At 41.0% G+C, this 25,655-nt stretch overlaps 2 protein-coding genes across 13 annotated transcripts; both read right to left on the minus strand.

The window, feature by feature from the left end:
• Positions 1–205: 205 nt before the first annotated feature.
• LOC109052877 (protein Wiz-like) lies at positions 206–14,654 on the minus strand. Of its 10 annotated transcripts, none has more exons than XM_042757777.1 (10): positions 14,511–14,654; positions 13,551–13,674; positions 12,442–12,981; positions 11,559–12,257; positions 10,548–11,009; positions 9,874–10,194; positions 9,095–9,309; positions 7,964–8,228; positions 7,679–7,844; positions 206–1,316 (listed from the first exon to the last, which is right to left on the minus strand). In XM_042757777.1, the coding sequence occupies exons 2-10, from the start codon at positions 13,651–13,653 to the stop codon at positions 1,148–1,150; spliced, it is 2,940 nt and encodes a 979-aa protein (XP_042613711.1). In that variant the 5' UTR covers positions 13,654–13,674; positions 14,511–14,654; the 3' UTR covers positions 206–1,147. The 10 variants fall into 10 exon arrangements, with proteins under 10 accessions (XP_042613711.1, XP_042613707.1, XP_042613710.1 ...); XM_042757773.1 differs by having other exon boundaries at positions 12,442–12,984; positions 14,511–14,653; XM_042757776.1 differs by having other exon boundaries at positions 12,442–12,984; positions 13,551–13,668; positions 14,511–14,640.
• A 1,911-nt stretch (positions 14,655–16,565) lies between these two features.
• On the minus strand, positions 16,566–25,297 carry LOC109052865 (disabled homolog 2-interacting protein-like). 3 transcript variants are annotated; one of them, XM_042757765.1, is made up of 18 exons: positions 24,095–25,297; positions 23,514–23,656; positions 23,252–23,330; positions 21,161–21,228; positions 20,956–21,041; positions 20,694–20,820; positions 20,475–20,573; positions 19,722–20,393; positions 19,503–19,647; positions 19,269–19,413; positions 18,807–19,043; positions 18,424–18,625; positions 18,231–18,322; positions 17,816–18,098; positions 17,628–17,741; positions 17,199–17,389; positions 17,027–17,111; positions 16,566–16,914 (listed from the first exon to the last, which is right to left on the minus strand). In XM_042757765.1, exons 1-18 carry the CDS (start codon positions 24,639–24,641, stop codon positions 16,825–16,827), a joined length of 3,405 nt encoding a protein of 1,134 aa, XP_042613699.1. In that variant the 5' UTR covers positions 24,642–25,297; the 3' UTR covers positions 16,566–16,824. The 3 variants fall into 3 exon arrangements, with proteins under 3 accessions (XP_042613699.1, XP_042613700.1, XP_042613701.1); XM_042757766.1 differs by having other exon boundaries at positions 23,514–23,653; positions 24,095–25,291; XM_042757767.1 differs by lacking the exons at positions 23,252–23,330; positions 23,514–23,656; positions 24,095–25,297 and adding an exon at positions 22,589–23,020.
• Positions 25,298–25,655: the final 358 nt, after the last annotated feature.

The following is a 25,655-nucleotide window of genomic DNA, read 5'->3' on the forward strand; positions in this document are numbered from 1 at the left end:
GGATTATAACATTAGCAGACCTTAAGAGTGAAAAACAGCCATGAAGAAGCGGAAAGGGAGAGCAGCTCTGGGAATAGCACTGTCTTATGTCTCTGAAACAGGAGATACAAGTCATATGCTGAATTGATCGTGCTTAGGATCCAACTGTATTTTTAGGATGAAAATGTACTGCATAGTAGCCTATAAATGACCAGCAAAGCAGTAAAAAGATTCAAAGTCTTTATTAATTGGTTATCAAATGCAGGTATAAAAAGTTGTCTCAATACTGCATTTAATTAAATGATTTTGCAAGGACTACAGCTTGTCAATGACAGTTTGATTCAACTGAATTTGAATTGAAACCTTGCAAAGCCTGAGACCAAGAAAAAAGAACCTCACATATCACATGAGCAATAATGTATATGGAACTCTATATGATTTCTATATACATTCTGGAAAGTATTTATTAATATCTGTTGTTGGAATATAAAACAGCCTTTACTCCAATCAGACACTGGCACAGTGTTTTACAAAGACAAATACACAAGTACATGTAATAGAATCAGTGTTGAAAATATAGGGAAAAAAGCTCCTCAAAAACATGTTAGTAAAAACAAGACATATTAAAGTTTCATTTAATGCTGGGATCACTTGAGAAGGCCTGCAGATAAGTAATGCTGGTTACTGCTTAAAACTGGAAAAATCCTGAAAATACACAGAAATTAAAATCTGTAGAAATCCCTTTTATTGGATTTTTTTGGCATTGAAAAATCAGCTCATTCACTGATATGAGAAGCACTGTTTTTAAAATTTGAAGTAGTATATTAAAAAGTAAGAACAATAACTTCATTTCAATGACCAAATGCTGGTCTACACAATTTTGTTCATAAAACAATAAAACCTTATTTAAAACTAAACACTTTAAGTACTATTTCAAACTTTAAGTACAATATAAAACAACAGCTTTTAAATCTTGTGAATCAAGAAAACTGGTAAAATGTGGCAACACATTATAAACAGTGAAATACAATAAAGTACATTCAAATCCACTGGACAACACTTGACAGGTAAGAAATGCTGTGGTCAATAAAGCTAAACATGTTATTATAAAAGTCAGTGAAGTGCAATTGCATAATTTTGAAAAGAAAGACCACAGCAGAAAGAGCATCTAGACAGCCTGAGGGCCAATAAGCAGCGGCGCTTCGCTGCGACTGAGAGGAGGCTGAGGTGATGAGCTCGAGGCTGAATCTTTCTTCAGCTTGAGGATGTGCTGCTGTAGGTGCATGACCCAATCCTCCTGTATGGAGAGCGGCCCTCTGAAAATCTCCTCACAAAACCTATCAAATCATGCACAGATGATTGATCACTCATTATGACACTACTGGGTGTCAGGAACGCGAAGAGAGAGAACTCAAACGCAGAGGATTCGTGCAACAGTTTATTGGGTACAACAAAAAATACCAAAGTAATCCAACGTGTGAATGTCACACACACACAAACTGAAGCCTGGTGTAACAACTCCAGAGCCGTCCGTACAGACACCTGCGGACACAGGCTGTGGAGACCACCTCTGGTGCAATGCCCAACGGACGTGGAAAGCGAGACAGAGGATCTCGGGCACACGGCCAACGAAAGACTCCTCGTCTAGACGTCCTGAGCACAAACAGCGGTAAAGGTGAGGAAACAGACACACAGCACAATGACAACGCGAAATCTACTGACAACAAGGGACAGACACAGCAGAGAATAAAAGGGAGAATGGGAACTAGCAACAGGTGAGGACAATCAGCTCGTGATCTGCACACACCAGCGCTGAATTATCAGCGCTGATTGCCCAGGTCACGAGCTGCAGAAAATGACAGGACACAGACAACAGGGAAGCCGATGAAGCACCCTGAACCGTGACAGTACCCCTCCCCCCCCAGGGACGCCTCCTGGCGTCCCCGGAGGACTCACCATGACGCCGATGGAATTGGTCAATGAGAGCGCGATCCAGAATGTCACGAGCCGGAACCCAGCATCTCTCCTCCGGACCATAGCCCTCCCAGTCTACCAGGTATTGATAACCTCTACCCCTCCGTCTCACATCAAGGAGCCGCCGTACCGTATAAGCCGGAGACCCCTCAATGAGTGTAGGAGGCGGAGGGACAGAGGTCTGGGGCTGAAGGGGGGAGCGAATGACGGGCTTTATCTTAGAGACATGAAACACCGGTGGATATTCTTAAACTGGGGGGTTAAATTGAGTCGAACTGAGCACCGGACTGAGCACCTTAGAGATGGAAAACGGTACAATAAATTTGGGTCCCAGTTTACGTGAGGGGAGTTTGAGAGGAATGTCTTTGGAAGACAACCAGACCTTCTGACCGCACACGCGTAAAGTGGGGGCTCAGCACGGTGACAATCCGCCGACACCTTGTTCCTGTCACCAGTCCGAGTGAGGGCTTCTCTGGCGATCCTCCACGTACGGAGGCATCTCTGAATAAACGAGTGCGCGGATGGAACAACGGCGTCGGATTCTTGGGAGGGGAATAAGGGTGGCTGGTAGCCTAAACAGCACTGGAAGGGAGACAAACCCGTAGACGAGACCAGGAGGGAGTTATGTGCATACTCAACCATAGTTAATCTGGAACTCCAAGATGACGGTTTCTGCGGACGCCACACAACGCAAGACTCTCTCCAGATCCTGGTTAGCACGCTCAGCCTGACCATTTGTCTGTGGGTGATACCCGGAGGAAAGACTCGCAGTCGCCCCCAGCTGTCGACAGAACTCTGCCGAAAACTTTGACACAAATTGGGGACCCCTGTCAGAGACCACGTTCTCCGGGAGGCCATGAATACGGAAAACGTGATCCAGGACGATAGTCGCCGTCTCCCTCGCTGAGGGCAATTTGGGGAGGGGAATAAAATGTGCGGCCTTCGAGAACCTGTCCACCACAGTAAGGACTACCGTGTTTGCCGCTAGACGGAGGTAGGCCTGTGACGAAGTCCATAGCTATGTGTGACCAGGGTCTCGAAGGGACAGGCAGCGGCTGGAGTAACCCTGCTGGGGGTCGATTGGAGCCCTTACCCGTAGCACAAACAGGACATGCCGACACGAACTGACGAGCGTCCCGCGCCATGGAAGGCCACCAGAAGCGCTGCTTGATTAAACTACAGGTACGAGTTGCTCCTGGGTGGCAAGCTAGCATGGACGAGTGACCCCACTGAAGGACGCTAGTTCGGACCGATTCTGGCACAAACAACAGGCTCTCAGGACACCCCGCGGGAACCGTGACGTTGCGCAGAGCCGAGCGGACTCTGGACTCCACCCCCCAGGTGACCATCGCTACCACCCGATCGGGAGGCAGAATGGTCACCGGGGAGGATGGCTCTAGGTTCAGCCTCAAAGATCCGCGAAAGTGCGTCAGGCTTACCATTCTTGGATCCCGGACGGTAAGAGATGTTAAAATTGAACCGACCGAAGAACAGTGCCCAGCGAGCCTGTCGGGAATTAAGTCGTTTAGCGGTGCGGATGTATTCTAAGTTCTTATGATCGGTCCAAACTATAAAAGGGACCTCCGCGCCCTCTAACCAGTGGCGCCACTCCTCCAGTGCCAACTTAACAGCCAGTAACTCCCTATTCCCGATGTCGTAATTCCGTTCCGAGGGGGTTAAACGATGAGAAAAAAAATGCGCAGGGATGTACTCTGTCATCCGAAGGTGACCTCTGAGACAAAATCGCCCCCGCTCCTACCTCTGATGCATCCACCTCCACAACGAACTGACGAGACGGATCGGGAGTAGCAAGAATGGGAGCCGAAACAAAGCGACTCTTTAAATTTAAAAATGCAGCCTGAGCCTGCGGCGACCAACAGAAACGTCTTAGAGTGGAGGTGAGATCCGTCAGAGGAAGGGCGACCTGGCTGAAATTCCGAATGAACCGCCTGTAAAAATTGGCAAACCCCAGAAATCGCTGGACCGCTCTACGACTATCTGGGGTAGGCCAATCAGCAACTGCTTTTACCTTGGCGGGATCCATTCGGATTCCTTCGGGTGAAAGAATAAATCCCAGGAACGGAACCGACCGGTGCGTGAAACTCGCACTTCTCCACCTTGGCAAATAAACGATTCTCAAGCAGCCGCTGGAGCACTCGCCTGACGTGTTGGACATTCAAGCCCCGATAATCTATACAGGGACGGAGTGATCCATCTTTCTTCCCCACGAAGAAGAACCCCGCCCCAGCCGGAGAGGAAGAGGGCCGAATGATGCCAGCTACCTGAGAATCATTGATGTACTTCTCCATGGCCTCCCTCTCAGGCCCGGAAAGAGAGTACAGGCGCCCCCTAGGTGGAGAAGTGCCAGGCAACAGATCTATCGCACAGTCGTACGGGCGGTGTGTGGAGGAAGGGATGAAGCTCGGGACTTACTGAAAACCGCTCTCAAGTCATGGTAAGCCTCCGGTACATTCGCCAGGCTCACCGGCTCCTCCTGTAACACAGAACAAGACATAACAGGAGAAAATGCAGGACCCAAACATTGAGATAAACAAAAAGGGCTCCATGCCAGAACAGAATTAAGAGTCCAGTCAATGTGTGGGTTATGTTTGACCAACCATGTGTGTCCTAATACTAATGGAGTGGAGGGAGAATGAATGAGGAGAAAACGAATCTCCTCAGCATGATTACCCGAGAGGGTGAGAGTAATAAACCTGGTGGAGTGTGTAATTCTAGTGAGATGGGTGCCGCACAGAGTCCTGGCTGAAATGGGCTCGGCCAGTGGAACTGATGGAACACCTAATCGGGCAGCCAGCTCCTTGTCCATAAAATCACCCTCTGCTCCAGAATCAATTAAAGCTGACACCTGATAAATAGTTTTATTAAATTGTAATGAAGCCTGGAGGACGGAACGACCACCAGAGGGCAGCAATGTATTAGTGACGCTCACCGTACGCCCCTCCTTGGCCGAAAAAAAAACGCCGCCCCTTCACTGGACACGAGACCGCCACATGCCCCGCCCCCCCACAGTAGAGACACAGACTGTGAGTGAGGCGATGGCGCCTCTCGGTGATCGTCAGCCGGGCTCTCTCCCGATCTGCATGGGCTCCTCCTCAGGCATGACGAGACGCTGAGAAGTTGCGTCACCCGCCGCTCCAGCGACCAGGTCGGAGAAAAGCTCGTGAGAGACCACGCCCCTCCGATGGCGGGACCGGAGAGCTATCCGGTTGTCAACGCGGATGGCGAGGTCGACTAAACCGTCGAGGCTGGGAGGCAGTTCGAGAGAATATATCTCGTCCTTGATGTAGTCTGCCAACCCGTGAAGAAAGTGATCCCACTGCGCTTTAGCATTCCATCCGCATGACGCGGCGAGAGTGCGGAACTCTATGGAGTAGTAATCCGACACCGACCGACCTCCCTGTTTGCAGCAAAGATAACGCCCGCGCCGCCTCCGTCCCAAGCGCGGAGCGATCGAACACCTTGCGGAGCTCCTCCGAAAACTCCTTAAACGAGCTGCAACACTGATGATCATTGTCCCACATGGCCGTACCCCATTCCCCATTCTCTCGCTTGTCCGACTAAAAGCGTGATGATGAATGCCACTTTAGCTCGCTCCGTGGGAAAACAAGAGGGCTGGAGTGAAAAAGTCAGCGAACATTGTGACAGACAGAATGAACGGCATGAGTTGGGCTCACCGGAGTATGGGAGCAGGTGGATTTAAGACGAGGCTCCACATGACGGGAAGCAACACTCTCTGGTTCGGACGGAGGTTGTACAACAGGAGTCACGGGAGGAATAATCAGAAGCAGATCAAGCCGTTCTGTGAGCTGGGTCAGTTGCAGTGACAGCTCCGAAAAAGCGTGACGAGAAGCGGTGATTTCCTCCTGCTGTCTACCCAGCAGCGTGCCCTGCTGCCTGAGGATTCGGAGAACATCGATCTCCTCTGCTGAGTCCATAATGGTCAGTAGATTCTGTCAGGAACGCGAAGAGAGAGAACTCAAACGCAGAGGATTCGTGCAACAGTTTATTGGGTACAACAAAAAATACCAAAGTAATCCAACGTGTGAATGTCACACACACACAAACTGAAGCCTGGTGTAACAACTCCAGAGCCGTCTGTACAGACACCTGCGGACACAGGCTGTGGAGACCACCTCTGGTGCAATGCCCAACGGGACGTGGAAAGCGAGACAGAGGATCTCGGGCACACGGCCAACGAAAGACTCCTCGTCTAGACGTCCTGAGCACAACAGCGGTAAAGGTGAGGAAACAGACACACAGCACAATGACAACGCGAAATCTACTGACAACAAGGGACAGACACAGCAGAGAATAAAAGGGAGAATGGGAACTAGCAACAGGTGAGGACAATCAGCTCGTGATCTGCACACACCAGCGCTGAATTATCAGCGCTGATTGCCCAGGTCACGAGCTGCAGCAAATGACAGGACACAGACAACAGGGAAGCCGATGAAGCACCCTGAACCGTGACACTGGGGGGACAATGCAGGACGGATTCAAAATCCTTTTTATGCCATGAGCACATGCACTACTGTAGACTTTATAAAAAGATACAGATTTGTAAAATGAAAAAATTATTTTGTTTAAAGATCTTTTTTTGTTGTTTTTCATTTAGTACTGCCCTTCAGAAGCAAAAAAATGTACTCGATACATGTTTCCTACAAGACAAAATCTCTGTACTCAAAAAAAAAGTTTGTACTAGTTGTGTAAGAGTCCCTCAATTGTCCTCTGTGTAAAAAGATGGATCTCAAAATCATACCATCACTGTTGAAAAGTGTTCAAATATGCAGAAGATGCTGGAAAAGCTAAGAATGTGCAGGATCTGAAGGATGTTTTTTGAAGGAAAGTGGGCAGCTAAACTGCTCTGGCAAAGGGACTTGAAAAAAAAAAACCTTCCAGGTTGACACATTATTAAGAATTAAATTATGTAAACTTTGAACATGTTTATTATACTTTTAATAAACTCAGCTATTTTGTCTTAAGGCATATATGTAAACATCTGTTAAAAATGGCATATTCAGAGCAGTACTAAATAATATCAGGTAATTTAATTAATCCTTCTTATTTTGTTAAAAATCACAAAAGAAGGTATTTTGAAGAATGTTGGTGACCAAACAGTTGACAGTAGCCTTGGACTTCTATAGTATGGAAAAAAATAAATACTTTGAAAATCAATGGCTAGTGTCAACAGTTTGGTTACAAACAGCTTTTTTTATCATCAACAAAAGAAAAATAATAATAACAGTACAGGTGTAGGACAAGTGAATATGTAACTGAGTAAATATCCCTTTGAGCTCAAAATATACTTGGGTTATTTTTTACTGGTATGTGCACGGTCAAACATAAATCCTTTTCAAATTATACTTCATTTGATAGTTTGCATGAACATAGGCAGTCAACATGTGCACTAGAAAGATTCATCTTTGTCCAGCATCTGTGCTTTTTGCGAGATAAAAATGTCTGAACTCTTTAAACTAGTTATTAATTATGTGCGTACTGTTAGGGACTGTATGCATCCTCTGGCATACGCATAAAAAACAAAGTATACTTTGGGCTTTAATATCTAAATGTTTGCAAACCCCTGACATACAAAATCCTAAGGTGTAGACAGCAAAGTGGAACTGGATCAGGACCTGATTGAGGCTGCTTCTCTGTGAGCACAATTTTCAGACAGCAAAACCACTAATTATAGGTTTGAACTCACCTGCACTTAAGGGAGTACATTTTTCCTACTAGCTTTACTAGGCTGGTCTCTGTCAGTCTAGGCACCAAGGATGGAATGTTTCCAGCCCGGGAAGGCTTTGAAGGTCCTGTTTCCCCAGATACACTCTCAGAGTGAGAGAAATGCTTTGGAGGACGCCGTTCACAGCCTAAAACAAGGACAGTGATTCTTACTATGCATATTAATGTTCTTTATTGGTTAAAAAAAATTCAGTTAATACAAATGTGAAGCCTTTGTTCAAACAAGAAATACATATATGGCCCTTACCTCGAGGTGAACGAACGTTCAGTTCACTGTGGGCTGTGGGGATCTGGATCAGGCTGTTTGAGGACAGTTCATCTGATAAAGGCCATTTCTTATGTGATGAGGAGGAGTGGCTCATGCCTGCTTTGCCCTCTCTAGTTGCTTTGGAAAACTGGGATACCTGCAGCCGAGCTACAGAGTCTCGAGCAGCTGATGAAACTTTGTGAGAACCAAGACGGACAGACTCAGAGTCTGAGGACGTGTATGGAGTGGAGGTTCTTCTAGAGGCCTACAGCAGAGGGAGACAAAGACACATTTTGTTGATATCAATGGTACAAGAAGCTGCTGACAACTTTGTTTATACAAATGTTAAGAAGGAACACAAATACTGCAAAAGAAAAATTAATCAGTATTGATCAGTATTTTTCAGTAAAAAATACACATTTATGTTGTTATACTGTGTATTGTGTAATTTTTTAGCCTATTCCCCATATCCTACACACTTTTGTGACTGCATTTTGTTGATAAATATGAATACGTATGCTTACTGATGAACCACTGCAGCATGAAAACTTGATCTTTTTTCATTTGAAAGTGAAAGTTTATGCAAGTAACAAACTTTTGTTTGAAAATATTTGTTTTGATATTTTGTTAAAAATAAATATGTAGGTTTCATACAACATGTTCAAATAAAATTCTCTATGAAAAAGCAACTTTTTTGGTGTGGTTTATGTGCAGCTGAAAATTTCAAAGAATTTCTCAGTTTTAGTAATAACATGGTAATACCATTCAAAACATTGACATTTTTCATTTTTCACTCATTGATGAGAAGCTGCTGATCAGATACAATATGGTTTTAGTTGAAAAATATTAAGTTGTGACTGTTATATAAAAACATTTTTTTCAGGTCCAAACGAACCTGGAATGAAAAAACAGCATACAGATTTTGAATGCATTATGAGGGTCAAAGTTTACATTTATTAAAAAATAAAATGACCTAAGATATTCAAATTTGATTATATATCTTTGGTAATATAGCTTACCCCTTTTTCATGTTTTAAGTGTAAATCTAACAAACTTTAGTGAGGTTTATGCTTATAACGTTTATTATATATATATATAAAAAAAATCTTATAATGTTTCATCTGGACTCACCTTCTTAACAAGAGGCAAATGTCCCCTCATGTAGCTTTTATGGAGCTCTGCTACCTTCCACGGCTCACTCTTCATCCAGGCCGCCAGGGTCTCAATAGGAGAGCCGATGACCTTCCAATCCACTCCCTGCTGCCTCAGGTGGGCTCTCGCGTGGCTGGCCAGTGCCTTTCGATTCTCAAAATCAAAGCCGCAGAGTTCACAGGTGGCATCGCAGCCTCAGCAGAAAGAGCAGAGAGTGAAGAACACAAGACATGAAAGCAGACACTGCACCAACTTTCAGAATAATGTCTGGATGGACTCAGCTTTGGTCAGTTTGCCCTTTGTGACTTAATTTGACTATATGTAAAATTAAATGCAAATGTACTTATAATGATAACTGAGAGATGTACATATAAACCATCCACAAAAGCCTGATGTACCAAATTTTTATACTCACATTTTAACCTTGATACTCACATTTTTTTTCTGAAAGGTATATTATTGATAATCATGTGAAACCTAAGTAGCTTCAGAGCAGTAAGTGTTTATCTTGAAATATTACAAATGGTTATTTTTAGATTTCCTTTATAAAAACCATTAAAGATTTCACAAGGTGGACATCTTTAGAATTATAGTAAAAGGCTTTTTACTTGATAAAAAAGTAAAAACTATTAATCAGATGACAAGCATTTTCAGCAAAGTTTTGATCATGTTGATAATTCAGAGGGCTTAAAAAATATGATCACTGGTGAAGATCAAGTTTTTGTACATTTTTGGGAGGTTACAAATCGTGCATGTACCTGTAGTCATGCTGTCTGAGGCGGGCTTCTCTTTTTCCCCAGGTGACAGAGATAATGTCTGAGGTGAGGATGCTGTTTTTTTCCACTGCACTGCCGCCCCTGGTGAAGGTTCTGATTTGATTTGGGATGCCCGTTCAGTGCCCTCCCTCCTCATGAGCTCATACAGCGCCTCTATGGGTGGGACTTTCAGGGACCACCGTACTCCCAGCTGTCGTAAGTGACCACGTGCGTGACAGGACAGGGCTTTACGAGTATCAAACATCTCACCGCAGTAATCGCAGCATACGAACGGTTTGGGCTCCTGCTTCTCGGGCTTAGGGGCTGTGGAAAGCAAACAGAAATCATCATAAACTGAAGTGATTCACAATAAAACACTTGCTGTTGATAGTTACAGTTTCTGCAGGTTTTATGAAGGTAGGTTTTAGACTTTTTAAAGACAATACCGCTTTCTTGCACCAAGTACAATTATGTACTTATCGTTGTTTTTCAAACTTTAATTTTGTTAATTCATACCTTTTATTCAATCATAAATGAATAGCACACCTAAGGCTGAAAAAGGTACAGAAAGTTGAAATATACTCCACATATTAACTGGTGTCTGCTGAATTAACTGCAAGAATTTGTGCAGAAAAAAAAGAAAAAGAAAAACAGAAGTAACACTAATTTTTTCGCACCGATCACAGGCGATCTAATGGTGTTGGATTCAGATAGAGGTGATAAAGGGCTGGTGGGAGTGCTTTGTGGCTTAGGAGACTCTATGATAGAGATATCAACCTCCACAGGCTCGTCCTTTGGTTTTGGGATCACAGTCCTGGAACCTTTTTTGGCCTTTGGAACTTTGTGAGGAACAGTAGGAGGAGAGGAAGGCTGGGTGATGGGTTTAGGGGATGAGAGGAGAGGGGGTGCAGAAGGGGATACAGGTGTGCTCATCGAGGGTGGACACAGGGGACTGAGAGATCCCACAGAACTACCACGCTGGGCCATGACCTCACGCAGAGTAGCAATGGGAGACCCGTGGACGGACCACTCGGGGATGCCCAGCTGACGCAGGTGATAGCAGGCATGACTGGCCAGGCTCTGACTCTTCTTAAACTTAAAAAGACAGAACTCACAGTTGACATCTTTAGATGACTCACCTTTGTTATAAAAAAAGAAAAAAGTATGTCAGGGGAACACTTTTTTGTACCTGATGGTATATTTGATAGTTAAAGACTGACCAAAGACAGTTGGTTATTTGATGTAAAATCATGCCTTGATGCCCACTGTGAAGAAGCTTAAGGTTAACTGTATATTGGATGTATATTAGACACATTACTGTTCAATACGGGTTGGTAAGATTTTTCTCTTTTAAAACAACTTTTAGAACCAAGTTCCCACACTTTTTTTTGACTAATGACTTTCCTGATTTTCTTCACTGGAAAGACTTTTTAAGATTTAAGACCGCATTCAAAAAGAGACATTTCTATAGAAAAACATAATATTTAAGAAAAATATTAATATTTAACATAGATAAAGAAATTTCAACTACTTCAAATTTTATTCATTTTATGAGCTTTCATACTTTTAAAATGCCCTGATTTCCTTGTTTTCCATAACTGTGTTTTCCTATAAATTATCATACTGTAAACCCCTAGCATTCAAACATTCTTCAAAACTAAAATGAAACGAATAAAGTCAATAATTACAATTTTCACCTCCAGAGGGTGATTTAAATTCAGCTTTTTTACCAAGGGGCAAGCTCGCTGAAACATCTAGAGAAATCTTCTGCTTCTTCACTGAGGGAGCTGATTTCAATTCAGTTTTCTTGCTGAAAGGCAATTCCTCTGAAACATCTGTAGAAATCTTCAGCTTTTTGTTTGGGGGAGACGATATCAATTCTGAGGGAGATGATTTCAATTCTATTTGGCCGCTGAGTGACATGTTCCCTGAAACATCAAGTGAAATCTTGTGCTTTTCGGCTGAAGGAGGGGATTTAAACTCCACTTTGTCGCTGAGGGGCAAGTTTCTTGCAAAGTCATGAGAAATAATCTTCTTTTTGATAGAGGGAGGTGTTAAAGGAATGGATGTCAGCCCATTAAACGACAGAGGAGCAAGAGGGGGATTTTTGCTGATGGCTGACAAGGTGGAAGGAGTGGAGGAGGGGGATGTGTATTCCTCAAAACCCGACCCTTCCTGCTGCCCAGCACTGGCCTTTTCCTTGAACTCTTCACTCTGAATAAATGTATGAAGCATGTCTATGGGAGCAACTTTAGAGTCCAAATTCACACCAAACTGCCGCAGGTGGGCCCGTGCGTGGCTGGAGAGACCTTTACGGGTCTCGTACCATGCTCCACATAATTCACATACATGAACGTCATCCCTCACTGTAGAATTCATCATAGTTTCTGGTGAAAAAGCACAAAACACATTTAAAAATTAACTGCAATGTTACAAGCAAGAACTGCTTCATCATTTTAACTAGCTTGCTTTATAGAGTGGTAAAAATTTGCTGGCCCAAGTTTTTTTTTTGTTTTTGATGATTGTATCCTTCTTCCAAGGCACATACCAAAACATTTTTAATACAGTTACCTAAACTGAGTGGGGCATCTGTTTCCTGAGGGGCCCAGAGGGGCTTAGCTGAGGCCAGTGAGAGGGAGGTAGACGGACTAACATCACTGAGCCTGAATTCCACATCCTTATGAAGAGACAGGGCTGAAGATGGAGTGGACACTATAGTCTTCTTTGAAGATGCTTTACGAGGCTTCCCTACAGCGAAAGGTAAAGAAGAGCGACCAGATGCTGCTGATCCCTTTACAGCAATGGGGGAAGATGAGGAAAGGGCATATTTTTTCTTTACAAGGTTGGATATTTGAATCTTCAGTTTGGGCCCAGAATCCTTTTTTTTGAGCTTGGGGGACTTTGTTTTGTATTTTTTAACAGGGCTGACCTGTTTTTCGAGTTTGGGTACAGTTCCACCTCTTTCTTTCATTAGCTGGTACAGGAGGTCTATAGGAGCTCCACTACTGTCAGACACAGCCACTCCCAGCTGCCTGAGATGATACCGGGCGTGACTGGAGAGACCTCGCCTGGATTCAAAACTGCTCCCACAAAACTCACAACTATGGTTGCCTACTGTAAAAAAAAAAATGATGTTATGATGCCTGTTTTTCCTAAACAGAATGCATTGGTTCATGGTTTTAGAATAACATGAGGTTAAATACAGACAGCATTTTATTTTTGGGTGAAAACTATTTTTAAACTAAACTCAATCTGTTTCCAACTGAGGCTGGAATACTCGACTTTTCAAAATTTCAAACAGATTTTAAAACACTAGGCATCACACACTTGCCGACTTTGCAAAATAAATTGGTCTCATGCGATAAATGACTGACGATCACACACTACAGATACTTTCAGGTCGTTCCGAACACAACAAACTCACACAGAAACACAGATGCATGGTGAACGAGAACAATATGTGGTCTAAAATCACTCCAAACATCAAACATGCTTGATATCCTGCAGCTGTATGGAATCACAGTCTGAAGGTTAAAACAAAGTCTGTAATCACTATGTGATTTTCTGCTAAATCGGTCAGTACTGCCCAGTATCTGCAGACTGGCTGTCTTTCTAAAACGAGGCAAAAGCCGAGTAGTGTATTCTAGCCTTTAAGCACAGTTTATCAACTAAAGTCTCACAGTCAGAGTCATCCAAGTCTTTATCCAAGCCTGCCTCCAGACACTCTTTAGAAACGGTGGCAGTGTTTGTCTTCTTTTCTGGGTCTGGTGCTGTCTTCTCCATGGCTGGAATCTCCTCCTGACACTTAGACAAACAATGATAAGTTTAGACTAGTTTCTTCTAAAAACCCAACTTACCTAAAAAACCTAAAAAAAAAACCTAAAAAAAAAAAAAAAAAAAAAAAAAAAAAACTAACACAAAGACATAATTTTCACATACAGATTAAATATTCTAAATTTAGAGATGTCTGAAAAATGTAAGTCACTTATTTACGTTAACAACTGTTACCAAAATACAATTGTAACTACAAATATTACTACATTTAATAGTATTACATACAGTAAGTAACATTTATTAGGAAATATGTATTACCCGTTACTGTAAGAAAAAATACAAAATAAATCAAAATATAAAAAAGACTCCAAATGCTTCTTACACTGCTTGAAAGAAAACATGCATTCACCTTTATTATTTTATTATGATGATGATGATGATTTTAAAGTAGCGGTTTATGTTTGTTTGTTTTTTATCAGGAAGTATGGCGATTGTTTTTGAAAAGGTAATGTTTACATCTTACTGTAACACTGACAAGCCATTCACGTTTACTTCTCTCTTTAAACATTTCTCACTTTATTAAAATACCTGACTGAATTCAGGCATAATCATTTATTTTAACGTGTATCACTACTGGGCACCTTAATGCTGTGCGGTGATGATGAACCAAAAACAAACTTCTCATCTCGGATCATTTCGTGCATTAACACAATGCACATGCAGCTAGCTAATTATTTATCACCCAGTGCAAGTCGATTTCAGAGGTTTGCTCAGCGTGCAAAAGGCACTGAACAGCTGACCTGTTCGGCTACACGTAGCTAACCAGTTTAAAACAAAATGCTGAAGCACATAATGCTCAAAATTACCTTTAAGTGGTGAGGCTTCTATTACAGGAGGGGAAGGCAGGCACTTTAATCAAAACAGCACAGTCGAGCTGCCATAACCAGGCAAAATCAATCGATAGCTAATTTAGAAAACACCACAACTAGATTGTGCGGCTTTGCATAGTATCTTCATTTAACTGGATTTTTAAATTGGAGATTCATTTAACATTCTTATGTTAAAGGCACAATATGTAAGATTTTTTTTTTTTTTTTTATTAAAATATCAAAAAACCGCTAGAACAGTGTTATATATTTTGCTGACTTGTGTACTTACATTATCCCAAATGTTTTAAAGAATGTTTAAATCCAGAGAAATTAGCAATTTTATCTAGTGATTGTGTCGCCTGCCAATGACATCATAACCCCTTGATTTCCGGTTTTGTTTTGTAGAAAACATATGGAAACACCAAAGATGCTTTAATATGTTGTGCGTTTTTATAGACCGGTGACGACCGCACAGAGTAGCATTATAACAGAACTTCCAAACGTATCTAGTATGATAAAACAGCGCTGCTTTTTTTCCATATACACAAGACTGGAAGGAGCGGAAGCGGTCGACTGTGGCATAATATAAGCTCCGCTGCTTTCGAGCTGTGTGTCGCGCTTGTTCAACGGCCTCGTTTCGCTTCGATGGCTTTCAGCCTCACCCTGCTTCATTCTACTACGTGAATAAATCATTAGCTCATCCATGAACATGATTTCTGCTCGAGTCCCGTTGGAGTGCATCGGATATGGGGTTGAAGACGACAACTCCCATGATTCCACACTCAGTCACGGCGTTATCAAACTATGCCACCAGGTCTTTGTTTAGTTTGAATTCGAGCCCTCTAACGGTGAAAAATTACATACTGTGCCTTTAAATTTGAAGATTAAATGTCACAAAGAGAGAGAGAGAGAAAAAAAAAACGTGTCTATGAAGGTACAGGTAAGCTGAAAAATTACATACTGTGCCTTTAAATTTGAAGATTTAATGTCACAAAGAGAGAGAGAGAGAGAGAAAAAGTGTCTATGAAGGTACAGGTAAGCTGCAGGTGAGCCTCTCCAAAGTAAACCTACCATGGTAAACATTTAGTATATTACAGATTTTCTTGTATTTTAGGTTCTTGTTGAAACACTTTTTGCATATCCAGTGCTTTGCTGCTGCAATTATGTACATTAATGTCTTTACCTGTTGTAAATAATTATTTGTAATGATTTTTTTTAATTGGTATGACCAACATTATAATATAAATGTTATATAGGCTACAAAGGTTTTTGAAAATGAGGAAAAAAAGTAAACTGGATAAATTTCAATGTGATTTATATCACAGAATAGTAAAAATAACCGTTTTTCTAAAAAGGTGTTTAATGCTGCTTTTGCCAAAATTAGGTTGTCTGTTTTCTAGTTTACACTGTTTGTGTATGACTTTGTAGCAGCATGTTGCCAGTATCTGGACTGGTTTGTCACTTCAGTGTTCCCAGTAATTCAGCATCATGCTTGCAGTTGTAGCACAGTTGAATGAGTGTAACTGTGGTGCTTTGCTCTGATAATCATTAAGATACACACCAGTTCAAAATTATGTATCATGTATAAGATGTCATGTTATACTACCACCCTAAAATGTAGCTAACTGTGATTTATGAGTTAATAATTCGTGATATTTGTAAAAATACTCTTTATCCTGAAAAATATATTTGAAACGTTTTTGAAAACAATGATTTTATACACTCACGTATATTAATTAGTAAAAAATAGGTTAGTGATAGTTACACCACATTACATTTTTAGAGTCATCAAAATTATTTTTGTTTAAAATGGTATAAAAGTTCACAAACTTACCGTACAAAACCAACAACATGAATACAAAGACTACATTGTAAAGGACTATATGCATGCACATCAAAATACATTTGTCCTCCTTATTTATCTTTGACACACATTTGTCATTAACTCTGTGCAGTAACTACTTAATTTTAGGTTATCCAGTGAGTTTGCCTAATTGCAGTTACATTTACAACAATTACAGTTAAAAGAACAACAGCGATGAATCAGCTTGGTTTATTTAATGCACATTTTATTTGTGAAAGTCTACAAAACGGTGAGAAAAAAGTCTTATGCAGATCCATACAGGTTTAATTGGTTATTATTTTTGTTACTACAGTTTATTATTGCAGTGATAATGGAATTGGTTTAATTGTGACAGGTAGATAGCTATGTAAGCGTTGTAAGTGTTCCCAATGAATAAAAGAAATCTGACAAAAGCTAATAGCAATGCAAAATGGCAACACACCACACCAGTTTACTTCCTGTCTTGCATCAGGTATTGATGTAAGTATTTTTTATGCCATCGGCATTAACTGCATAGAATTGGTGCACATCTTTCAATAACCCAGCAAACTGCTCCTCCTGTTATCAGACACAAATGCAAGTGTTAGCTTAGCCATATTGTATGCACAAGCCTGCATTAATGATAATGCATTTATAAAAGTAGAACAGAGGAGAAAACCATGTAACTCACCAAAACATTCATCCGTTCTACTGCAGCCACAGCAACATTCAGCTTTCTTTCGTCTTCCTCTCTCTCTTCTTCTATCACACCCAGTCTGCACAAACAAGTAGGAGAAATGATCCCAGAAGTCCTCTGAGTATTTACAAATGAAAACATTTGACTTCTTTTAAGCCAAAATTACCTGAAAGTTGCACTTGCCAGCTGTTCCTCCCGGGTGGCTAACAGATTGCGAAGTTCCTGAACCTCTGCCTGTAGCTGTGTATTCTGATCTTGGGTCAGGACTATGAAGTCTTCTAACCGCTTGGCCATCTCCAGCTCGCGCTCGGTCACCTGCTCCACACCTAAACGCAGCTCAGCCAACTCTTGCGCATGCTATGAGACACCAAAACTTGGTCAACATACTGTGGCATTTTATTACACCATTTCCATCATTTATTACACAAGTTATTTCTGACAAAACATAGAAGAAGTGGTAAAATGGTTTTACTTAGACAGTATGGTGACACACATTTTTCATGAGACTGCTATTAAAAATTCATACTATTGTGCTTCATTATACACTTGATGGTCCTGAAACCAGACGCTTTTAGAGTATGCAGAATAGACCCACCCTGTCTAATATGCTTGTCTCCTCTATCGCTTGCCCTATTTTTTGATAGGGCTCGTTGCTGTTGTTTTGTTTGATCCAGAGTACTTTTGCTGCTGGGGCTTTGGATTTTATGGCCTACACACAAACAGAAAACACACATCAAAGGAAATATGTGTTTGAAAGCCCATCATTGGCATTGTCTTACTCACATTGCTAGGTGATGAAATTTCCAAACAGGGATCTTGATCTTGATTATCATCCTGGCACTGTGTGGGTAGCTCTTCTTTGCTTGTCTGCCTTTTTATTGGTTGCCGCTGATGCCGTGATGGTCTGTTGGGGACACTAAACGCCCGCTGCACCTGCTTCCGCTGACGTTCTTTTCCTTGGTTGGAATTTGAGTCCATGGGGAGCTGCTGCATGGAGTTTTGTAATGGACTGTACTTGGGGAGATCCTTTGGAAGTAAATATGTAGGTTTTGGTTTTCCATGAATGCTGTTTCAGCAAGAATGGAGACACAGGTGAGAGGTGTGTTAATACTTTGAACAAACATTGATTTTAAAGCTTGATACAGCTTCTCTTGGATCCCCCTTGGAGAGTTTTATTTATATTGCAATATAACCTTACCTGCTAACTGGGATCCGTTGCGCTTCCTGGCCAAGGAACTCTGTGATCTGGTTCAGGATTAAAGGCAAGGGATGTAGGTTGTCTATTCGGTCCTACAAAAAAGATGTAATTTCGCCCATGAGCACATCATAGTCTTCTGATCAAAAATGACAGCAGAGGACTTGCATAGATGATCCTTGATGTTTTATGTTACCTGTTTCATTACAGAAATAATATCGACCAGGAGATTGTGTAGGACTGCTAGACGAAGGGGCAGGTCTACATAGCCATCAAATCGAGCCATGGCAATTTCACTGTCTGGATCAGCTACTTTCTGTAAGAATCCTCGCATTGGCTCCCAGTGTTGTTCTAGAAACTCATTCATGAAAAACATGTACTCTTCTTTTTCGCCAAACCTGGTGGATATTGAGATAATATGGTTGTTGCCAATCAGTTTATAATTCCATTTGGATATATAATTAATATTAAAAAAAACATTTTGTAGATTTGATGTAAGTTAACTAGAAGATGAATCAGTAATCAGAAAATAAAGGACTAAAATTCAACAGTGAATCTGGCTTTACAGACGGGACTTACAGGGTGGAGTTTGCAAGGTTTTGAATGACCTTGGCTGTAAGAGTAAGGGTTCGAAGGGTGTTTGGCTCTGGGTAGGCTTGGGTAAGGCCGAACAGTGATGGACTGAGGATTGCTGGGCATAAAAATCGAAGAAACAGGGACGCTGATATGAGACGGTGTCCGATGTCTGTTTGACCTCTGTCCTCACAATCTGATAGCCAGCGGGAAAAAATCTCATTCAGCTCCGCAGGGAATGAGCTGTTCATAGAAGGGAAAGAATTGATCATTTAAAAATAATTTTCCAATGGAAAACTAATGACACCCATTAGGAGTTAAGTGGACATAGTATATCTAGTTACTATTATGGATAGTGTATTACAACAATTCAGTCAACTTCAATATGTTTTCTACAGAAAATACTTTGTACTTGAGCTTTGTTTTCAAATATGCTTTTTGGGAGCATGTTCATTTAGGTTAACTTACTCATGCATGTCAGTTATTCTCTTTACAACATCTGCACATGTCTCCTTTAGATGTCTCTGGTTGATTGGTAGATCAGAGGCAGAGCATTTCTGTGGGTCTACCTCACAGCTCTCTCCTCCACTATACAGTCTGGCTATGAAGTCACCTGTGGTAAAGAGGGTTAAACAGGAGGTTAGAGGTAAATAAGATGATGCATCATTTTTATAACAAGGGTTGCAGTAGAATAGTCCTTACCAAGTGTGTCAATTAGATACTTCTGGCCCACCAATTTCATATATTCATCAATAGCCTTTGTGGCCAGTGTATTCTCTCTGAAAATCAAAGCCTCATTTTCTCCCAAGCGCTGAACTTCTGCACTACCGAGATCAGTCAAGAACTCCTGCACATTCAAAAACCATTCAGAAATCCAAAGAGCTTATGTCTTTTCCTAAATTTACTGCTGTTGCCACTTACCTTAGCTTTCCCAATGCTCTGGAGCACATGGACAAGTGCTCCTGCAAGTTCTTCTTTCTCCCGTACATTGAGAAGGGGTTCCAGGCTGCTGCACATGTCCACATAATTCACTGTGATATACTCTGCAAATTCCTTGTACCGCTCAATAGGCAGAATTTTCAGGATCTTGAATTTGGACTTGACTCGAATTGAAGCTTGCTGTCCAATTTGGTCCTTTATTATACTTGTTCCTGGGGGCTTGTAGGGAACGATGGGATACCACTTCTCCTGATAGGCCCGTCCTTTTATTTCTGCCAGATTGAGAGCCACACTTCCTAAAGGATTCAAGATAGAGTCATCCTTGGAATGCCGCTTCTTTTTAGGGTCTTCGTCTTTAAAGAGGTGCAGGGTGATCTGGTTGACAGGGGGCAAGTTGTCAAGTTCAAAAAATTCACCCCAGAATAGCTGGCAACCTCCTGAAGAACCACCACCATGGCCTGTGCCAGCTGCTCCAGATCCTCCGTCAGCTGCTTGGCTGGAGCGTTGGACGGACTTCCCCACGGCCCGGTTACTGGTACGAGCAAACAACGTACCATCAATGTGAACCTCACAATAATATCGCTTCTTTGGGGGAAGGTCTTTTGCTTCATTAACCCAAAGGCTCAGTGAGTACTCAGTACGCTCACAGTTATCCTGAAGGTAGACAGTATAATTCATTATCATTATTTGTAACAAGTGCAAAATTAATTACATATATTGAGTACCTTTCAGTACCTTATTTGGATGAGCAGCACGACGCAAGTCTTCAATCCAGCGGTCTCTTTCTGCAGCTGAACTGCACCCAAAGCAGTGGTTATTCTCTGAGTTGATGACTTTTATGAGTTACACAATGAAATGCCCGGAAAAGAAGTAATTGGTTTGGATTATGGTTTGACGTAAAGATCGCAAAATTGAAACATAGTTTGTACTTTAATATGCAACAGCAGTGTTTACCTGAAAACAGTACTTCTCCCCTAGAATCGAGCTGTGAACTGGCCTGATGACGGTAGTCTGGTCTTCACTAAGATCCAGGCTTTTTGCAGCACTGACTGGAATGGATAAAGATTCTTTGGAACCATACTTGATAGAAAGTGTGAAAGACTGGTAAACGGCATATCATATAAAACCATCAGATGATATGTTTGTTCCAGTTGACATTAATCGGTACTACAGAGTCAGACCAGTCCTGTTCTAAATTATAAAATTGATCCTCCACCTTCCAGCAACACTTAGTCCTGCAGTATTGAGCTGTGTGTTGCTTTTCCTTTTATCATCACCTTGTAAGCGGCGCTTGATTAAATTCTAGCATGAGAATGAGAGAAAAGGATTGTCATGGGAAAATACATATATGTATGCATGCATTTTGTTCAGCAGCAGTTTCAGATTGTACAGATTTCTTAGAAATATTAATTTATACTAACTCTGACGCCACCATCATGCCCTTTTATTTTGGTACCACTCTGGGGGACCACAGGATCTGGGTTTAGCTCTAAAGAGAGAAAGAGAACACTTTCTATATTAGATGATCACTTTGATGCCAAAGTATTCCTCTTTTGTCTGTAGTGAGCACTGAAGGTGGCCTGTCCTTTTTCTTTTGAAAATGTTCCATAATGCATTTATTGATCATTTAAACTTATATGCATGTATGTCTTCCTGTTTATTTTTTTCTGGTGGGATAAAATACTGCAGAAAGACACATAATCTCAATGCAATCGCAGATTCTGAAACCATGGCAGGAAGCATAGTCATTTCCTTCCTTCTATGTACATCAGATCAATAATTACCAGTTTAACAGAAAATGTAACTATGTTAATGCAGTTGATTTCTGTTTATACAGAACAGAACCGGAATCTAGGGGCTTATTTAAATTTTTTTATGTTAAAAGTTAGCTTTTACTTGTTCATCCGTGTGCCTTTATGAAAGCTGGAGACCAGACAAGCAGTATTATGGAAAGGATGTGGTCCCAGTTTTTGGACTTACCTGATTATATTGGTCAGACTTAAGGGTGCTTAAATAAATCAGCAGCAGCTGTAAAAATGAGTCATATTTGTTTGGCAGCCTATTGATGTTTTGTGTCTGACAATGTCTGACACTTTGCACTTTGTCATGAATTTTCAAAGCACATGAAGTAGGCTAACTAACTTGCAAAAAATGAAAAAGTGCAAAAGTGCAACCTGAAAAATGACAACACATTAAATTATTTCAGCAACTACTGGAAATAAAAATAAGGGTAGCATTTATTGAAAGTCTGCCAAGGCCAGTGGTGATGCATGACCTGGTATTAAAAGCTCAAAACATTTTTTTTTTTAAAGTATGGCTTGATTGAACTCCTTTCAACACACTTTCAATAAATTGGGGAAAGTAGAAGGATGCCTTCAATAACCATGTCCATTAAGGTATAGTCAACAGCCTTCTTTTTAGGAGTTTTTACGTTGTATGACGTCTCTGAAGCCATGAAATACAAGACATACAAAACTTGACTTACGTTTCTCTATGTTCCATCACAATGTACATACTTTCAAACTTAAGAAGGTAGATGTCTTAGATCTTCTAAATGACCAAATCAGAATGCCATTAGATATTTATAGAAGCACAGAAATCGGTTAGTAATTTAACCTACAAATACGCAACAATAAACTACATTGTATTTGAAAGCACTACTCATAATATATCTTTGTGCTTTGCTAAACAACTGAATTAACTGAAAATTAAGATATAAACTCAGTTAACTGGATTCTGCCGTGTCCTTAGATTTGTTTTAAGGCTGATTAAATTTCACATGCAAACTCTCCAGCAAAATGACTGGATTGAATCATTTAAGAAGGCAAAGTTAAAATCATTTTGCTTACCTAGTGCCCCTCCACATACAATCCAACGCCTGAAACCCATGCTTTGGAGTAGCTTAGTTTTTTTTCTTTTCAGAACATTAGACTCATAAATGCCCTTTTATGTTTTTTATTTTAAATTTTTAATATACAGGTCCTGCATGCTTATTTTGAGTGAACTAGACAGCACACCCCTTCAGTCTCAGTCGTCCTCTGGTATGGAACACCCAGATGTTACGATGATATCTTCAGACACTCAAAGGAAGCAATTTTACAAGCACACGCACACATAACCACGCCAGCTATTTCCTCTGTGAATAAGTTATCTAGCTTCACTTTAGTTATTATCAGGCAGGTCGCTGGCTAGATAGAGACAGATAATCTCTCTCATCTCTTGAAGTCATCTCCAGCTTTTAAACTGGACAAAGCGAGCTTTAGGCCGTCATTTCATTCAAGTGTACTGCACCCCCCCCCCCCCCCCCCAAAATGATCTTCACAATATAATGCACACATTTGTTCTTATGAGGCTAGTTAGTTAAAAATAAAAGAGGATCAGAAAGTTCTGAGCAAAGCTCTAATATTGTTTTTTTGCAGATGGCACTTGGGTAGATATGTTGTATAATGCAAATGACATTTAGACATTTTCAAGTTTGGCTTCAGTGTAAAACCAAACTCTGTGATACTGACCTGTATGACTTCCACTGATGTTCTGGAGGCTCAGGCTGAAAAGACAACTGCTGGCCCGGTTCTGTACCCTCATCAAAGGCTGAAATAAATTCAAAAGATAATGATATAATGGCAGCATGATTTAACCTAAAATCAGATAGCATTTCCAAACAAACTGGACTGATGCTTCAAAGTCAATTTAAGGGCATACATCCAATACCTTAATCTGCTAAGTATAATGTCTCATCTGTTGGCATTGTTGAATGTGTGTGTTGTTCATTACCTCCTCCTCACGTGGGATAAAGATCTGTCCATCTTGAAGAAAGCAGTTGCTAATGTCCCAAACGGGAACGTCTTGTGGAGGGGCCCAGGAGAGGCGAACATGCTCTTGGACCACATTCTCAGGATCGCACTTGTCTTTGTCTTCTCATAAAATGTAAAAGAGTTAACATGCAATGTTTTAATTTAAAAAGCCTATAAGCTGCAAAGACAAAACATACAATATGCTACAAGGAATTTGAACTCCAATTTCAATATCATAAGGGCTTAATTAGTTAAAGTAATGATAGCAGTCCTATCAGTCCTATCAATATCCAATTACATGTTCAGGTCATTTAGGTACAAAAGAAAAAAAAACTTTCTGTAGATTCTATACTTAGTTTTTTTGTTCCATGTCTGACATCCTGTTGTTGTGCCCTCGTTCTGTAGCGCCATTTAGTGGCATCTGCATGTACAATCTTTTCTATGTTAGAAAGTAAGTCTATGCTATCCAACAGAAGAGGTCTTTCTAAGGACCAGTAAATCTTGAACTTTATTCAAGCTTATGTTTTGTAAAATATTTTACATTAAATATAAAGCTCTTACCATGATCTGCAATGGCAGTACTGTGTAGACGTTGTCTCTTGAACTTCTGTGAGACCGTTTGGAGGTACTTCCTAATTTTACCCTTCTGCGTTGTGTCCTGGACAGTGGACCCAGATACCTGTGTGCTGGAGGACCCAGATGCAGAAGAGGAGGACAGGACCGAAGATAGGAGGGACCCTGGTGGCTCTGAAAGAGCTCTGCGGAAAGGGTTTTTCCTTGATGTTGCCGGCTTGTCCGGTTTGGATGGGCTTTCACTCCCTCGAGTTGCAGTCGAGTACTTTTCCCCCGTGTCTTCACTCAGAGCTTTGCGCCAACTCTGCATTTTATTCCATTTGTTTGAAGCCCCTTTCTCTAACCTCTCAATAGTCCCCTGTGTCACCGTCTCATTCTTGGCCCCTGTGAGCCACTTGTACGTGTTGAGTAGCTTGCCATCCTCTGGTTGTCGTGGGTCTTGATCAACTGGACTGTTCTGGTTAGGAGACAGTTCCATATCTTCCTCAGTCTGTGATGCTGATTGCTCAGCACTTGGATCTTTGTTTGTACCCATTTGATTCCTTCTCCCTAACCCAAATTTCTGGGTGTTGGATGCTTTTTTTTTATAGAATGCCAAATCTGTATTTTCTTGTAGTATCTCAAAGAGTATGCTTTCCTCACCACTTACCAGTTCTAGAGGTCTTTAAACGTCTTGTATCTTCAAATTTGAGTGCTTTGAAACTCATCATCATCCGCTCACTTCACCCATTGGCTTGTTTGAAATGATGCAACCTTTGTGGTCCTCAGCTCTTGTAGGTATGAGGCTTTTCTTTTCCGGTGCGTACTTGTCGTCCAGTATTCAGGAAGCCAGTCAGATTGTGGGTGGGGAAGTCAGGTTAGACTTACAGGTTGAAGGAAGACTGAGAGATGAGGATATATCCCAGACTGACCCAACTAGTTCAAAATTACAGTGCTATGTTCTTTTCTATGTTCTTTTTATTTATGAAACATCTAGAGAGCATAATCTTTAATTTGATCATGTTTTGTTCTTATTTATATACATTCTATTTGAGTTTGAACTGAATTGGTGTGGTAGTGACTGGTAAAATACTTATGAATATCGTAGCATAACATGATCAAGATTCAATTTTGTTAATTAAATATGAACAGAGTTGACAGTTTAACCAAAATACCTGCTTGTTTTGTTCAGTGACGGTTACATTAACTGTCACAACAGCAGCACTTCCTGTCTCACTCTGGAGCCTGCTATGAAAACCACTTCCTGTTGTGGTAAAGACTAAAGTAATCTTGTCAACCTTTCCTTCAGTTCTAACAGTCACATATAAAATTCAACATGTAAGTATACAAATCACCTTGTTTATTTTCGCATGTGTAATTCTCACTTACATATAGTACAGTAACATTTCAATGCTTCATACAGACTCCCAACCAATGTACAAACTAATGCTTATGTTCTGTTTTATGCTATTAATCTTACATTTAAGTGACAACCTTTTAACTTTTAAATTATATTTAAAATTAAGTGTATTTTTCATACTTATTAGTGGGTTTCATCGTTGTGGTCGTT

Source organism: Cyprinus carpio, chromosome A6, assembly GCF_018340385.1.
Source record: "Cyprinus carpio isolate SPL01 chromosome A6, ASM1834038v1, whole genome shotgun sequence".
In the NCBI taxonomy this organism is placed as follows: Eukaryota; Metazoa; Chordata; class Actinopteri; order Cypriniformes; family Cyprinidae; genus Cyprinus; species Cyprinus carpio.